At 44.0% G+C, this 16,779-nt stretch overlaps 3 protein-coding genes across 3 annotated transcripts in view; 1 reads left to right on the top strand and 2 right to left on the bottom strand.

The window, feature by feature from the left end:
* The window catches only part of LOC127531375 (uncharacterized), a 121,498-nt gene that overhangs the window by 24,126 nt on the left and 80,593 nt on the right, over positions 1–16,779 (bottom strand). The gene's annotated exons all lie outside the window — the stretch shown is intronic.
* The window catches only part of LOC127531372 (uncharacterized), a 113,805-nt gene that overhangs the window by 24,126 nt on the left and 72,900 nt on the right, over positions 1–16,779 (bottom strand). The gene's annotated exons all lie outside the window — the stretch shown is intronic.
* LOC127531370 (uncharacterized) lies at positions 7,792–15,352 on the top strand. Its single transcript, XM_051940538.1, has 3 exons — positions 7,792–14,944; positions 15,062–15,197; positions 15,276–15,352. The coding sequence occupies exon 1, from the start codon at positions 7,971–7,973 to the stop codon at positions 14,667–14,669; it is 6,699 nt and encodes a 2,232-aa protein (XP_051796498.1). The 5' UTR covers positions 7,792–7,970; the 3' UTR covers positions 14,670–14,944; positions 15,062–15,197; positions 15,276–15,352.

Genomic DNA, 16,779 nt, shown 5'->3' with positions numbered 1-16,779 from the left:
GTCTTTATAGGATTCTAATGCACTCAACAGCTTCAAGTTGACCACATCAGCCAACTAAAGAATGAAAAGTGCTTAAGCAAAAAAAAATATTTTATAACTTAAATTATCTATTCACTGAACAGAATTACAATCAGACACTAAACTGTGTCCCACAGGAGCAGGGTTACATGGACTAAAATCAGGACCAAACCAGGTCTGACTGGACCTCACAGGAGCAGGGTATCATGGACTAAACCCAGGACTAAATGAATGAATAACTTATTAACTCGGCCCAAAAATAAATGACAAAGTCTGTAAATTCAGAATTAATGGCACAACTGTATACAGGAACAGGAAGAGAACAGGAAAAAATGAGTTTTTGTGAGCCATGTTGTACTCCCTGAGGCTTCAGAAAATTCACCAGTTACTTGTAGTGCAGTTTGTATCTGTGATTTATCTTTGAGGAATAAAACTGTGTCATTAGCTAGCTGTGAAATCTTTATCTCACGATTGAAAATGACTAAACCTTGAATATTTCGGTTGCAGGAAATATTTAAGAATAGGAGTTCAGCCACAACCAAAACCAAAAAACAGGAAATGGGACATCCTTGGCGTACACCTCTTGAGACAGAAAACCTCCTAGACATTCTGGGATATAAAATCACCGAGCTATTTATGTCATTATAAAACATAGTGATACTATTAATTAATTTATCACCAAAGCCAAGAATTTTTAGGGTCTGTACAATGAAAGAGTGTTCAATTGAATCAAATGCCTTGTAGAATCTAGGAAAGCCTTCAGTGGCTTTTGAGTTTATATAATCTGAGTAATCAATTAGATCTAATATTAATCTGATATTAGAACTAATGTGACTCCTTGCCATGAAGCCATTTTGATTTCACTTATCTCTCCTAAATTATTTTTCAGTCATTTAGCATAGACTTTTGCTCAGATTTTATAATCAATATTTAAAAGTTAAACAGGTCTCCAGTTTTCTGTCATTAAGGGATCTTTACCTGGCTTAGGAATCAAGGTTATCAGACCTTGCTTCATGGTTGTTGTCATTTCTTGTCTGCTAATGCATTCGTTATACATCAGTAAAAGATGTTCCTTAATCAAATCCCAGAAGCAAAGGTAAATTCGACTGAGGCCATCACTTCCAGGTGATTTTCTCAATCTCATTGAATGTACAGCATCAGTGATTTCTGAACCCAGAATGTCAGCTTCACATGTCTCTTTAAATGAAATCAAGGGTGCAAAATTTTGTATGTGCTTCATAAATTCATCACATTTTGTTTGATTAAATTCAGATGTATACAGGCTGTTATAAAACAAGGTAATATAATTGGAGATGATATTTATGGAGTCACAGGAGTGCCAAATCAAAATATAAATAAATAAATAAATAAATGTGGAAATCTAAAGAGAAATAAATAAATGTCGAAATATAAAGATATAAATAAAAGACAGAAAAGGTAAAAGCAAAGACAAAATTTTTCTTTTTATTTATTTAGTTCTCTCTATATTTCCACATTTATTTATTTATTATTTCTCTTTATATTTCCACATTTATTTATTTATTTCTCTTTATATTTCCACATTTATTTATTTATATTTTGATTTGGCACTCCTGTTACTCCATAGATATTAGGATCCGAGCATACCAGCTCATTTATATTAAGAGATGTAATATTTCTTTTTCTGTTTCTTTTCTGTAATGCAAAAAAGTAACTTGAGTTTTATCACCTTCTTCTAACCACTTAGCTCTAGATCTGATGAAAGCGCCTTCGCTAAGTTCACGTACATTCTGTCAAGCTCTTCTCTGAGGTTTTAGTGTGCTGAGGTCTTCTTCAGATAGATCATGTTTGGAACTTAATAACTGTAGCTGGTTTATTAGAAATTCTTTTTTTCGTCTTTTAGTTTTTTTTATTTCTTTACTACGTTTAATTGCAATTTCTCTAATTTTAAGTTTAAAATATTCCCATTTTTGAATTGGATTCATTTCTCTTTACCAAATATATCCTTAGCAAGTAATTGTACCCCTTCTTTAAATTTTTGATTGTCTAATATATTATTGTTTAATTTCCAATAGCCTCTTATGTTAGAATTCTCTTTTAATCCTGTTAATCTTAAACTTATTCATTTATGATCAGACAGTGGAGTATGAGTATGAGAAATATCTAAAACAAACTGTAAACTCTGTGATGAGATGAACCAAAGGTCAGTTCTGGACTGTAAACCTCTGCTGGTGTTAGACACGTTCAGTCTGTGACATTGGGGTTCATAAATGTCCACACATCTGTTAACAAAAGATGATCACTTATAAATGAGGTGGGTTTAAAGCCCAGTAATGATGCAGATCTTGGAGGATGTCTGTCCATGTAATCATCTGGAGCATCATTAAAGTCTCCTCCTATGATATTAGTAGAATCTTTGTATTTTTCCTTTAAAGCGTCCAAAGCTGAAGAGAGTTCAGTAAACATGTCCTTTGCTTGTGATGCTCTGTTTGGTCCATAAACATTACAAATGATAGACATCAAATCATCCACCTTCAAAACTACAATGATCCAGCGGCCTTTGTTTGAAGCTTTGGTTTCCAGAATATCACCATTAAATCTGTTTTAAAGTACTGCCACTCCAGCTGAATAATTGTATACAGGCAGTTTATAGTAGCAGCAGCAGTACATGCATCTGCTGATGTGGGACTATTTTCTGCCTTTTCAGCTTTTTAAACACAGAAAATACACAAAGGATTTATCATTTCTTCACTATGTTGAAGCCTTAGTTTATACTGTGGTGAACATTTGTCTCTGTAAAATATTGCACTGACAGATGAAATATCTCTTGTATCTTGTAGTGTTTGCTTAAAAAGTAGTGTGGTTAAATGTAACATTGTCTACATTTTCTAGCAATTTTGATGTTAAAATTAATTAAGGTGCCAGTGCTTTGTTCCATTATCTTACAATCAGTTCTATCAGTCAATTAGGACATCATGATGAGTATAATATCGTTTATTTAAGACATGTTGCATGAGGAAATGTTAACATACCATTAATTACAGTGTCATATTAATTCTCTGTGCTGTGTTAAAGACCAGTTCAGCTACTTTTGCTGCAGACATGTTGAGATTCTTCTTCTTTCTGAGAAAACATGCAGTAGTGCTTTAATTTAGTATCCATTGTCTGGTCTTTAGCCCTTTTATGTTTTGAGTTAGTTGTAGTCAGCAGTGTAAGTAGATTTTTCCCTCTGATGGGGAAAAAATACATAGTGAGGACATTAGATGTGTCTTGTACATGCATGTTTTGCTGCTCATATTGGTGCTTACTGTTTCATAGCAGTGCTTTTAGATAACTGTTGTTTTTTTTTTTCACCAGCCTTTGGACAGCCTTTTGGAGAGCCTCTGGATTGCCCTTGGACATCCTTGGTCAACCACCACTGCATCACCTCGTATCCTTTCATTCATCCATCCATCCATCCATCCATCCGTTTTGTGTGCCTTGTTCTCTCTCTCGCTGTCTCTCTCTCTCTCCCTGTGTTTGTCTGTCTCTGTTGTGCTCTTGTGCTGTCTTCCAGGATGCCTCGGAAGGGGAGACGCTCCCAGGCCCAGAAGCAGCGCTGGAGGAAGCCGGACGCGTCTGAGATGTCCACCCCTCCTGTCGACGCACCCCACTGCTCCACGCTCTCCCCAGTACAAGGTATGTTTACACCCGAACTGACATGCTCACTTGTGCAATACAGAATGTGCTAAGTTGGACACATTCATGGCATCTGCACGATGTTGAATTAAATAAGTGTATTATTTGCTCACAGAAGGTTGGTTCCACCCTGCCAGCCGGACGGTTTCTGGGAAGAGCGGCAGGCGCGTGCAAACTTTATTGCACGTAAGTACTCAGCTGTTTTTATCATGAAATATCTTCACAAATCATATTTAGTGTACCACCAATAATTACCCGTTGAACACAGATTCTGCTGTTCTCATACAATAATAGAAAATGGTGATTGTTATATGAGCTCTCTTTGTTTGAAATCCGTTTTAAATCCTCTTTTGCTCTGTCTTCTTGTGAACAGGCCGTGGCACCGGTTACCGCCACAAAGCTTTGAAATGGCCAACTTCACCCTTTACTGGGCGCAACCACAAGTTGGTCATTCCTCCTGAGCGCCCTGGAAAGAAGGTATAATTATTAATTGTTGCTGTTTGTTTTCTTAAAAAGTTCTTTTGACTTTCATACTAAAACTGTGGTATTTCTTTTGCAGTTCATTCTTCTTGTCGGGGACTCCCATCTACGTGCTCTTGTAGATGGCTTTATTCAGATGCCAGAGTCTCGGCTGAGCTTTGGCTTCCTGTCGATCCCGGGGGCCTCTGCTGCGGAAATTCGCACTGAGGTTCTGCACGCTGCAGTTCCTCGTGCACCTGATGCCGTCTGCGTCATGGCCCCTGGCAACAACCTGACCAGCACCACTGTTGAGAAGGCCGGTGTTGATTTTGCCAATCTCCTCACCACTTGTGGCAACCGCTGGTCCAAGGTTTTTGTGGTCGACTTTCCTCCCCGCCTGGTCGTTGACGTCCAACACCAGGACCTCCTTCGTCAGGAATACAGACGTGTGGCTGCTCGTATGGGTAAGAGGAAAGAGATTGTTTTCATCCATTCCATTCGCTGAATGAACAAACGAGAAAGACGTGACCTACATTTTAACAATTCTCAAGTATCAATGGATATTTTGGTACAATGATGACTTTTTTTTCCCATTGTTTTTCAAGGTGTAAAGTTCTTCAACGCTGCAGAGCACTTCCCCCTGATTGATTTGGTGCTGTGGAGCAAGGATGGTGTAAGTGTCGTATGTTGTGAAAAACAGTTGTTGATTGGACAAGTTTGGCTCACGGCAGATGTTCACTGACATTAAAACTATTTGTATGTGTGTTTTTTTTTAATTTCTTATTTATGCAGGTCCATCTGAGTGATCGTGAGGGGATGGGGATCCTCGTCCAGTTGTTCTGGTCCGCTGCCAGCGAGCAACTGCTGACACCACCTCCTTCGCCCCGGATCTCTCCTCAGCCTCCAGTTCGGAAAGCTACAGTGAGAGAGAGATCCCCTGCTCCACCCAGCCCGAAACCCCGTGAACGGAGGAAAATTGGTCAGGGTGGCAAGGTAATTGATAAATTGCTTTATGTTTTTTAGACTTTTTTTTTAGACAACTGTGACATCATGTATTGTGATAATAATGGAAATAATATGTGTACTGTGGTAAAAACATTAGTTATAATGCACTGTGACGCTTTCTGTGATTGCAGACGAGCCATCCTCGGGAACCTCCCCGGTCCAGAGGTTCACCAAAGCCCAGGATGGCTCAACAGCAGGTTTGTGATTCTTCAGATATTTCTTTCAGATGCTATTGGTTGTTTTTTTGACAGGACAAACTGTAATTAGTCGTGTCTGCTTTGTGTTTTACAGGTGGAGGAGAGCTTCCTTCCACTGAACCCCGTCTGGTTCAGCAGCACAGCCCTAAGTGCGATGGAGAAAGTGTCTCCCTCCCATATGTCTTGCCTGGCAGATTTCAGTGCCACGGAGAAAGTGTCTCCCTCCCATAAGTCTTGCCTGGCGGATTTCAAGGCTTCCCCTAAGCCAAAGAAGGTAAGTTGATTGATTAAAATTTTATCTCCCGCGGAAGGATTGTATGAATGCTCAAACGTGTAATTCCTGACAGTTCATTCTGCAGATGTTTTTTTTTTTTTTTTTTTTAAGTGTCATCTGCAATTCAGTAAAACTCGTTCATAACAACAGCCACAAATAATAACAGACTTGAATCAGCTACACAGAAATGTAGTTGTAAATTGTTGGATAGCTGTTCAACTCCATTTAATTGGTATCTCATTTGGTTGCTGCTGACTCCATTCCACAGGCATCTACATTGTCCACACTGACACTTGCTATGTTTTTTTTTCTCATCTGTCATCAGCTGTTTGACTCACCCCCGGCCAGATTGTCCTGCAGTTGGGGCAAGACAGAAACCCCTGTTTGTTCTCCCATTGCAAAGGTAAGGATTAGTCCTCTTCTCATCAATATGTATCATCTGACTGAAAATCATCGTCATTTCACTGAAGTTTTGTTGTTCTGTGTTTAGATGGCCAAGATGATGACCCCCTCACCGAATGGACAGGCCTGGACAGCTGATGATGCGGGCTGCAAGCCTCCTTCTCCTGAGAAGGTATATTTACCTCTCTATAATCAATTACAAGAACATTACAAAGCAGGCATCTCCATTTGTGGCCATTTTTGTTGTTCCTGTTTTTTTCTGGCACATTTACTGTATAATCACAGTTCTAATGAATCGCTAGCATTAGGAAAATTGAAACTACTAGCTAGCTGGCAGCTAGCAATCTAGCTTATTCAAAGGTTAGCTAGTCGTGAGCTAGATAGATAGCTTTTGGATAGTTAGATAGCTAGGTTTTAGACAACTGATGCTATTTAGTCGTTAGCCAACTATCTAGCTATTGTGTCGCTTTATTTTTTAAGTGTCACTGTTATTGTCATTTATCAGATGACCCGAACACTAACTCCATCACAAACCAAGTGGCCCTGGTTCATGACAGCTGCATCCACCTCAGCTGATGCACCAACAGACAATGTAAGTTTATTCCTCTATGATAGACCTGTTAGACGATACACAAGTATTTTTTTTGTCAAGTCATGATTGTTTTTTTTTTGTTTTTACTACAGTTAAAAATATTTTTTGGCAATTGAGAGAACTGTTATTTTGCTGGTTACAATACAATAAGCTACCTGTAATGCTGTGTTGTGTGCCTTTGCTTTCACAAAGTAACTCTTGCTTCTAATCAGGGTTTTACATGAGCACTAGCCACTGGCAAAATTCGTGTAGAAAAGGTTTTGGTGAATAAAATATTTACATCACTTGCCATTGGCATGGTGGAAAAAAGTCAATGGAATACTGACTTTGCTATGTAATTGCATTTCACACAAACAGGAAAAGTATGTGGTCCAGGCAGTCTTCAGTAGCCTTCAGTCTGTACAGTAATGTTGATCCCATGACCGTCAACTGTCTGTTAGATGAAACAACTCTGATGCTGCAGTCATAAGTTGTCTGCTCAAAGCACCCTCCTTAAGCCTCCTCACAAACATTGGAGCAAGTCCCATTACATTAAAATAGTAATGTCATGTTGATGTCTACAGAATAGGAGCTACCCAGTTAATTAAATTAGGTGACATAGGGTTATTATGTGTTCATGGTCTCGGAAAAAATGTAAGTCATTATGATCTGTTCAAATGCAATTTCAAGAAAAAAAGAAAATATGTTACAATGCCCTGAAAAAAAATCCCAGAGGGAAATTCTACAAATAATACAACAAAACACAAGACACCTATATATCTATGTACACACACACACTATATATATATATATATATATATATACACACACATTTCATATACACATATACATCTTATGCATGATTGCATTGAACATACAAATATGTATATTAAACTAGCTAAGGTAATAGTAAGCAATAATACGCTAAAATAATACAAGATTTCCATAAACTGGTGAGAGGATGTTCATAATGTTGGAACAATGAAAGTTGTTACTGAAACATTAAATCATATGATCCTTTAACTGAAGAAGCTAGTACTAATGCCGAACTGGAAAAAATTAAGCTGTCTGAATAAATAATGAAAATATAATAATTACTGATCACAATTTGTCATAATTTCAGGATAAAACCAGGAGCGAGAGTCGCCGTGTGGAGTCAGTCCGGGCCAGTCATTCTCAGAATGATAAGAGGTACAAGGTATTTTCCCGCAACCATCAGTGTAGCTGTAATGCGTTGACATTTCTGGCATACCACACTGAGGGCTGTCAGTTCACCAGGACTACACTCGACAGAGTCCTGGCTCAGGGAGACGCGCTGTATGTCGGAGTCAAACAGCAGTTGATTCGCGACAAGACCTTCCAGAGCAATCACCTGGCAGTTGAGGAGATGCCAAAACAAGTCCTCACAGACAGACATTTGTATAATGTCAACATGTGTGACATCAGGTGTGGCTTTTTGAAAACTAAAGTCTCGAGCCCTGGAAGACGGCAGTGGTGGCTTCCGCTTGCCACCCAGCTGGAGTGTCTTTCAGCAGAGGTTAATCAGGCTTTAATCATCATTTCACCCGAGGTTATTGCTGTTTTCCGTGATCAGTCCGGGAGGTATGGAGTGTTTGATTCCCACTCCAGAGACTCAAGAGGATTACCCTCTCATTCCGGAAAGGCGATCGTCATGACTTTTGCGGAACTCAGTGACCTGGCTAACCACCTGCACACACTCTTTAGAGACCGTGGAGACTCCACAAGTTACGAGTTTGTCCCGGTTTCTTTTCAGACTGACAGCCCCAGTGCCTCACATCCTCAACAATCTCCGGAATCCGAGGTTCAACATGAAGTGTCTGAACCTGCTCTCCTCACATTGCAGGCAGAAAGTGGGACGGCTGTCAAAATTGAGGACGTTAAAGGTTCCTCAGCTGTCCCACAAGAAACAAGGCTCTCTAAATTCAACAAAGATCGGAGACGAAAAGCCAAGAGGAGAGCATGTGACAAAAAGGAACAAGTCCAAGAAAAAATTGGGAAAAAAACTTGTGAGAGAATCAGGTATGCCAGCTGTGCTGAATTTCGCAGGAAGAAAATTCAGGCACAGATTAAGTGTGTGCAAAAGAACCGTGAACAACGGCTTTTGTCTTCTAAAAAATACTATGCCAAGTTCAATATCAAAATGCGAGACCGAATAAAAACCAAATACATGACAGATTCTGCTTTTCGGAGCAGGCAAAAAAATTATGCTGTCAAGAGGTACAACACGGATCCAGACATTCTGAACAGGCAGAAAAAATATCTTGTCAAGAGGTACAGCATGAATCTGGCCTTTCGGAACAGGCAAAAAAAATATGTTGTCAAGAAGTACAACACGGATCCAGCCTTTCGGAACAGGCAGAAAAAGTATGTTGTCCTCAGGTACAGGAAGGATCCAGAGTTCAGGCTACATCATATTCAACGCTGTAGCCTGCTCAGAAGACGCAGGTTGGCTGCCAATCCTGACATGCGTCAGAAGTTGCGCAGAGCACTGAGCATCAGGCGGAAATACCGACAGCTCGGAACCTCTTGCCAACCAGTGCTCACTTCAGTGATGGCAGCGGCAATAGCAGCATTCCGTGAGACCATCAGCCACGGACCAACATACGTCTGCACCGTCTGCCACAGGACTATGTTTCCAAATCAAGTCAAGTCATGCAAGAGAGTTAAATACTCCACCAACATCGACGTGGCACAGGCTTGCTTGACTGGAACGTATGTGCATGTCTGTGACGCTGAGTGCTCCTCCCCTTGCTCCGTGCCAGCAGAGAGACTGCAGGAGTGGATCTGCCACAACTGTGACAGCCACCTCAGCCGTGGGAGGATGCCAACACATGCAGTAGCAAACAATTTAGAGTTGGCACCCATTCCCCTGGAGTTGGCCCAACTCAACGTGCTGGAGAGACAGCTCATTGCAAAAATCCTCCCGTTTGCGAAGATCATCGCATTACCGAAAGGACAGCAGCGAGCAGTCCATGGAGCTGTTGTGTGCGTTCCATCGGAAGTGGAAAGCGTTGTCAACAGTCTTCCACGTCCCCTCCCAGAAGCACAGCTACTGCAGGTGAAATTAAAGCGTCACATTCGATTCAAAGGTTACCAGCACTTCTACACTGTCAACATGAAGAATGTGCTGGTAGCCCTGGAAAAACTCAGAGAGCAGCACTCTGAGTATTCCGATGTGACCATTGATGAACAGGCCACGTTCCAAAATCTCCTCCACGACTCAGACAATGAGTGCACGGATGATGCGCAGTGGGGAGAAGACAGCATGCTCGACGAGGAGCTGCTGGAGGCGGCTGATAGCTACACTGAGCCAGTCTTGGCCGATTTTGTGTCAGCCGCAGGAACGAGTCGGCCAGAAGACGACCAAACACGCAATACTGACATGCCATCACCAAGCACTGAGCTGGAAAACCGGTCCAATGATGTCACGACAGAAACCCTCTTGGAGGAGTCTGCCGATGACATAGACTCTCAGCACGACAGCGTGGATGCTGCCCAGTGGGGAGAAGACATCTTGGACCAAGAGCTGCTACAAGTGTCTGACAGCTACCAGACCAATTTAGCTGCAGACATACCCATCGAACAGCAGGAGGAGCTAAGACCTGGACTTGCTCTGGACACCTGCATGCAGCCACCAGACATTGCGCAGGAAATACTTTCCTATGGAGATGGCATTTTCAGCGTTGCCCCCGCCCAAGGCAACAAACCAGTGGGATTTTTTGCAATCCCCAAACTGGAAGCCATGGCGTTCCCTGTGCAGTTTCCCACGGGAGAGAACACGCTGGATGAAGACCGTCCCATCAAACTTTCACCCAGCAGATACTTTAACGCCAGGCTTTTCGGGGCAGACACGCGGTTTGCCGAGGACCAGACTTACCTTTTCTTTGCGCAGTTTGTAACGGAGACAAACCTCGCGAGAGGAAGTATGTCGATACAAATGCGCAAAGGAAAGATGCGCACAAAAGACGGGCGTGCCATCAAAAACTCCATGCTCCAGGACAAAGAGGAGGTGGAGAGATTAATTCAGGCCAAAGAGGCCATGCGATTTATGCAGCCTCTGAGAGGCACACCCGCATATTGGAATAAAAGCCTGAGAGATTTGCATGCTATGCTCAGGCAACTCGGCAAACCGACGTTCTTTTTGACTTTTTCTGCAGCTGAGATGAGATGGCCTGAAATAATTGGGGTCATCAGATCTCAGCAAGGACAAACACTTGGTGACTTTTCCGAACTGGACTGGAAAGCCAAGTGTGACATTTTGCGCAGTAACCCTGTCACCGTTATGCGCATGTTTGAAAAACGCGTGGATGCCCTTATGGCAAAGTTGATCCTCTCACCAGCGCAGCCGATCGGCGAGGTGGAGGATTATTTTTACCGCGTTGAATTTCAGGCCCGCGGAAGCCCACACATTCACATGCTAGTGTGGGTCAAAGACGCCCCTGTGTACGGCGAGGACTTGGACCACACCGTATGCAGGTTCATTGACCGCCACATTTCCTGCCAGATGCCTGACCCCGAGAAGGACCCGGAGCTCCACAAAATCGTCTCGGAGGTTCAGGTACACAGCAGGAGCCACACCGGCTCTTGCCGAAAGGGAAACGTGGTGTGTCGTTATGGCTTCCCCAAGCTGCCGTTTGATATCACCTGGATCACGGGGCCCTTTGCTGCCGATGTGGAAATGGAAGATGGTCAAGACCAAGAAGAGGTGATGAAGGAACGGAGGGAGCAGATCCGTCGGCAGCAAAGGGAAGCAAAGGAAAAGCTTCGGCACCTGAGAGAGCTCCTCATGGATCCGAAGGCCTCCTTTGAGAGCTTGTCAGATCTCCTCCGTCGATGCGACTTGGAACACGACGCCTATCTGAAGTGCGCCGAAAATCTGACAAGCGGGAGCGTGGTCATGCTGAAGCGGCAGCCAAACGAGTGTTGGGTTAACGCGTATAACCCAGACCTTCTCCGCGCTTGGAACGCAAACATGGACATCCAGTACGTCCTGGACGAGTACTGCTGTGCCATGTACATGATGTCGTACATCACCAAGCCGGAGCATGAGATGACCGAGATCCTGAACTCGGTCGTGAAGACCAGCAGAGAGTCTGCTTTCAACCAAAGTGAGGAAATGAGAAACATCATGCAGGCCTATGCGAAGCACCGAGAGGTCAGCGCCCAGGAGGCAGTGGCTCGCACGTGCAGCTTGCCCCTGAAAAAGTGCTCGCGGTCTGTGATTTTCCTCTCGACGGACGAGGAAGCCATGAAGATGAGTCTTCCTATGAGTCGCCTGAAGGACATGGCACCTGACTCTGAAGAGGTCTGGATGTTGGGGGTACCTGACAAGTACCTGTTCAGACCAAAGACTCTCGAGTTTCAGGGGATGTGCCTGGCTGAGTTTGCATCAGACTATCGGGTAGTCTACGGCGAGCAAGCACAGGGCCCCAGTGCCATTGCCCTTTTGTGTGACAAAGGACATATTGCCAAGAGGACAGCCGGAAAACCAGCAGTCGTTCGATATGCGCGCTTCTCTGAGACCAAGGCGCCAGAGAAACATTTCAGACGACTGCTAAAGCTGTACCTCCCCCACCGATCTGACGACGAACTCAACGACGGGGGTCGCACCTCGTACGAAGAGTTTTACAAATCCCGACACGACGTCAAGGACATCGTTGAGCACAACAGGAAGCGATTCGAGGGACGAGGCGCAGGCATGGATAAGGCACTCCAGAACGTCCAGTTCGGTCCGGTCCTCAACGCTTGGAACACCTTCGCACCCGAGGTTGAGGCGGAACGGCAGGAGTGTCTTGAGCTCCGTGAAAAGATCCCAGACGAGCAGGACGAAGACGCCGTGCCCGACTTTGAAGACCTGAATGTCGGTGAACCCGTTCCCCGAATCGAGGCGCCTCGGTTAAGTCCAGACTTTGTCCGCAAGATGTTTCAGAGTCTGAACGAGACCCAGGCGTGCGTCTTCTACGCTGTGCGCCAGTGGTGCCTTCGGCGTGTGTGGGGCCAAGATCCAGAACCGTTCCACTACTTTGTCTCTGGTGGAGCTGGTTGCGGTAAGTCCCACGTCATCAAGTGCATTCATGAGGAAGCAACGAGGATTCTGCGGCAGCTCCCGAGATTCCGGGACGCAGCTGACATGTCCCAGCCCACTGTCCTTCTGACTGCCTTCACGGGCACGGCAGCCTTTAACATCGCGGGCAAAACGTTGCACTCTGTCCTTAAGCTTCCCAGGTCCCTGGAACCGCCGTACCAGGGCCTGGGCAATGCACTTGATGAACTTAGAGCAACTTTGTCTTCGGTGGAAATTCTCATCATCGATGAGATTTCCATGGTTTCCAAGAAGCTGTTTGCCTACGTCAACTGGCGATTCCAGCAGCTCAAAGGAAACCGAAGACCTTTTGGCGGCATTTCCGTTCTTGCAGTCGGCGACTTTTACCAGCTGCCGCCGCTGGGCAGGGCCAAGCCGCTCTGTGTCTACGAGGAGACAGAGTTCGATCTCTGGAGAGAGCGCTTCACCATGGTCAACCTCACTGAGATCATGCGCCAGAAGGATGACCGAGCGTTCGCCGAACTCCTCAATCGACTGCGTGTCAAGCGCAAGCAAGATCCTCTGTGCGCTGCGGACAGAGGCTTGCTCATGAGAGCCGTCTCTGATGGCAAAGATTGCCCGCCAGGAACGCTGCACGTCTTTGCCACCAACAAGCAGGTAGATGGTCACAACGCAGCCACCGTGGCCTCCCTGCTTAAAGGGGACGTCAAAATAGCGGCCGAGGACTACAGGAAGGATGTCGCTACCGGCAGGAAGGTGCCTGTGCCCAACATCAAAGGCACCAAGAGAGATTTGCCTGACAGCATAATGGCAGCTGAAGGAGCAAGAGTTATGCTGATCAGGAATCTCAACGTGGAGGATGGCCTTGTCAATGGAACCTTTGGGACCATCTCCACCATTCTGCCTGACAGACGTGACCCTAAAGTCGTGAGCTTTCTTGGACTTAGACTGGATAATACCACAGCAGGACAGACTCTCCGCAAAAAGCTTCTGGGCCCCTCGGACGACTTGGTGTACGTCGAGAGATCCGAGGAGAGCATCGGTCGCAAGGGCGGAGTCGTGAGACGTCAGTTCCCCGTCAAGCTGGCCTTTGCGTGTACAGCCCACAAAGTTCAGGGAATGACGGTGACGTCGGCTGTCGTGAGCCTGAAACGCATGTTTCAGCCAGGCATGGCGTATGTGGCGCTTAGTCGCACCACTTCGCTTCAGGGTCTCACCATCACTGATTTTGATGAGACAAAAATCTATGCCGACCCTGCCATTACGACAGCTTTGGAAGACATGCGCAGCGCGAGTTTCCAGAGTGTTACTCCGCTGTTGCACCGCTTCAACCGGACGGAGCGACCAGACGCAGAGGTGACAATCGTCCATCATAACACCCAAGGGCTTCCATCTCACATGGTGGACCTGAAGTTGCATCACGAACTCAGGTTGGCAGATGTGCTTTGTCTCACCGAGACACATCTGTCAGGGTCCTCTGTATCCTCGTCCTTTGATCTGGAGGGATACACTGTGTTTCACCGCAGCAGACAGGCGTGTTACACCACGTGCAGGGACATGGCGTCAAAGGCCGGGGGTGGAGTTGCCGTGTACTGCAGGAGCGCTCTGATGGCGGAGGCGCCGAGCTGCATGGGACGTGTCACAGATCTGGAATGTCTGGTCGTGAAGGTTGAGGTCCCAGTCAAAGTGCTAATAGCAACTGTGTATAGACCTCCAGATTTTGGTTTGCAAAAGTTTCTGCCAAACCTCAACGCTCTCTTGGACACATTGGAACTGTTGGATCACCACCCTATTGTTGTTTGTGGTGACTTCAACGAAGACCTCCTTTCGAGAGGCAAAAAAAGCATAAGAGATGCACTTCTGTCCAGAGGCTACAACCAATTGATCACAGAGTCTACCACAGACAAGAACACTGTGATTGATCACATTTACATTTCCCAACCTGAGAAATGTGTTCAGTCAGGTGTTCTCCAAACGTATTATAGCTATCACAGCCCGGTCTATTGCATTTTGACTGGCTAAAGCCTCACCAGCCAACACTGATTTTGTGTCACACACTCACTTTGTGACACATCAGCGTGTTGTGCTGTCCGATTTTACAGTTGTGTCACACGTTTTTCATGTGGCACATTGTTCTGCTGTGTTTTGTTCTTGCTCTGATTTGTTCTTTGAGTTCCAGGCCTGAGGGGGTCCAGGAGGTGCAGTGGTGAGATCAGACGTCCTCCCACAAGTCCCCTCCTCTCGGACGCCCAGTCCTTTTGGAAGTCTTCTACAGCCTCCCCATAGGCATGTCTCAGGTAGGAACAAGTGTTCAATAGATATTCGTTCTAATCGTGCACATTAATTTACTTAATTGTTGAAAAATGTCAAACTAATTGATTTTAATTTGCCACTCTTGATTGTTCACCTTTTAGAATTTGGACTTGGCTTCCTGTGGTCCAGGGAGCGGGGTGTGTAGTGTGCAGTGTCGGCCGACGGCCTGTATAGGTCCGGTAACGGCTGCAGCTTCACATCTGCTTCCACGACCTGCTACGACGGGACATGCCTCAGGTAAAAACCGCAGTACAGATTTGCACTTGTTTCACATTTCAATTTCCCCAGTTAATTTTGATCTTTTAACACCCACAGACAACACAGAAGACCTCCAGAAGGCTGAAAGAAAAGGCTGAATGTTGTAAATAAAAAATGTATAGTATATGAAAATATTTCAAGTCTGAAGTGTCTTCTTTGGTTGCTATAATAGTACTACATGTACAGTATTTTGTATTGCATTGTTACATTGGTCCTTCTCTCTATGTATATGGGTCATTCCAGAATTGGAGGACAATTTAGGCATCCTAACCTTTGAAAAATCTCATATTTTTCTGTCATATATTTAAGAAAACCAGATAGCAAGCCATCAAATAATGTGATTCGGCCAGCTCAGGCATTAAAGTTACACTTTTTATGAAATGTTTTATTTGATGTGCGCCATGCATAGTACAATCCTGTTATGAATACTCAGGAACCTGAAAAAGTATATTTTTTTCAAAAATGTTTAATAAATCCTTTACCATTAAGTAAAGAAGGCCACATGCACATTGCATAATCAATTAATTTCAGTTAAGACTTGACCTCGATTAATTTAAACAACTTTTGAACTCTGGCATGCCCAACTTTTCAGTATTTGCTTGTTTTTTTTAATTAAATTGCAAATATTTGCTCAAATCTATTTCAAATTAAATCATTCAAACCACTAAAAGTACAATAGGTCAAACCCTCATGAGTTTCGGAAAATCATTTAAGATTATTTTGATAAAAATTATTTGGTAACGGTTGAAATTAGAGTAACAGGGTTGAATGGCTCCATTACTTCTTATTATAGATCATAACATAAATTTGACAAATACTCAGGACCACAGGAATGTTGTTTCATAACATCTTATGCTGTGTATTAACCTGCAATGCCTATCATTCAATTTCTTGCATATTTCAAATATTAGGTTTTGGGGCTTTCTCTTTCATATAGGTGTAACTATAACAAGCTGGAATGTATGATATGAACATATTTTCAATAAAGGATCAGTGAGTAGGAATGATACATCATGTCACTAAGACCACAACTGGACCTGATCAAATATTCAATAGTCAAACATGAAAAACAGTAGTACTGTAGGCAGACATCTATAAAAATGAATGAGGATGTCAAAAGTAGTCATGAACTGATCAATGTCATAGAAAGCTGATGTCCAGGTTTAAATTCCGTGGCTGGCCAGAGCATCCCACACCTCTCTTGCAATGGCCATATGACGTGACGTAACATTCTCTGGAGGACGAATGAGGGACATCACATCCTCAAAGGGATACCAATGAAGATCATCCCTCAATGGCCAGAAGAAACGATTTTCCCCCACTCTGCATACATTTCACCTGGTAGTGGTGCGACAGACCGGAAAACATCAGGTATGTTACGTCCCTAGTCTAGGGGAAACATGAACGCAACATGATAATGCTCTGGACTCAGCCACCCCCAATGAAGCCAGCCTGGAAAAATTCTCAAAAGGTGCACAAAAGGTTTATTCTTTAAACAAAACAAACAAAGGTAACTTAAAACTCCCAGTAACATAAAAATTCTAATTTTATAAAGCAAACT

The sequence above is a fragment of the Acanthochromis polyacanthus genome, chromosome 20 (assembly GCF_021347895.1).
Source record: "Acanthochromis polyacanthus isolate Apoly-LR-REF ecotype Palm Island chromosome 20, KAUST_Apoly_ChrSc, whole genome shotgun sequence".
NCBI lineage: Eukaryota > Metazoa > Chordata > Actinopteri > Pomacentridae > Acanthochromis > Acanthochromis polyacanthus.
Note: the sequence above shows the minus strand (reverse complement) of the source record. Positions and strands in the feature narration are given on the sequence as shown.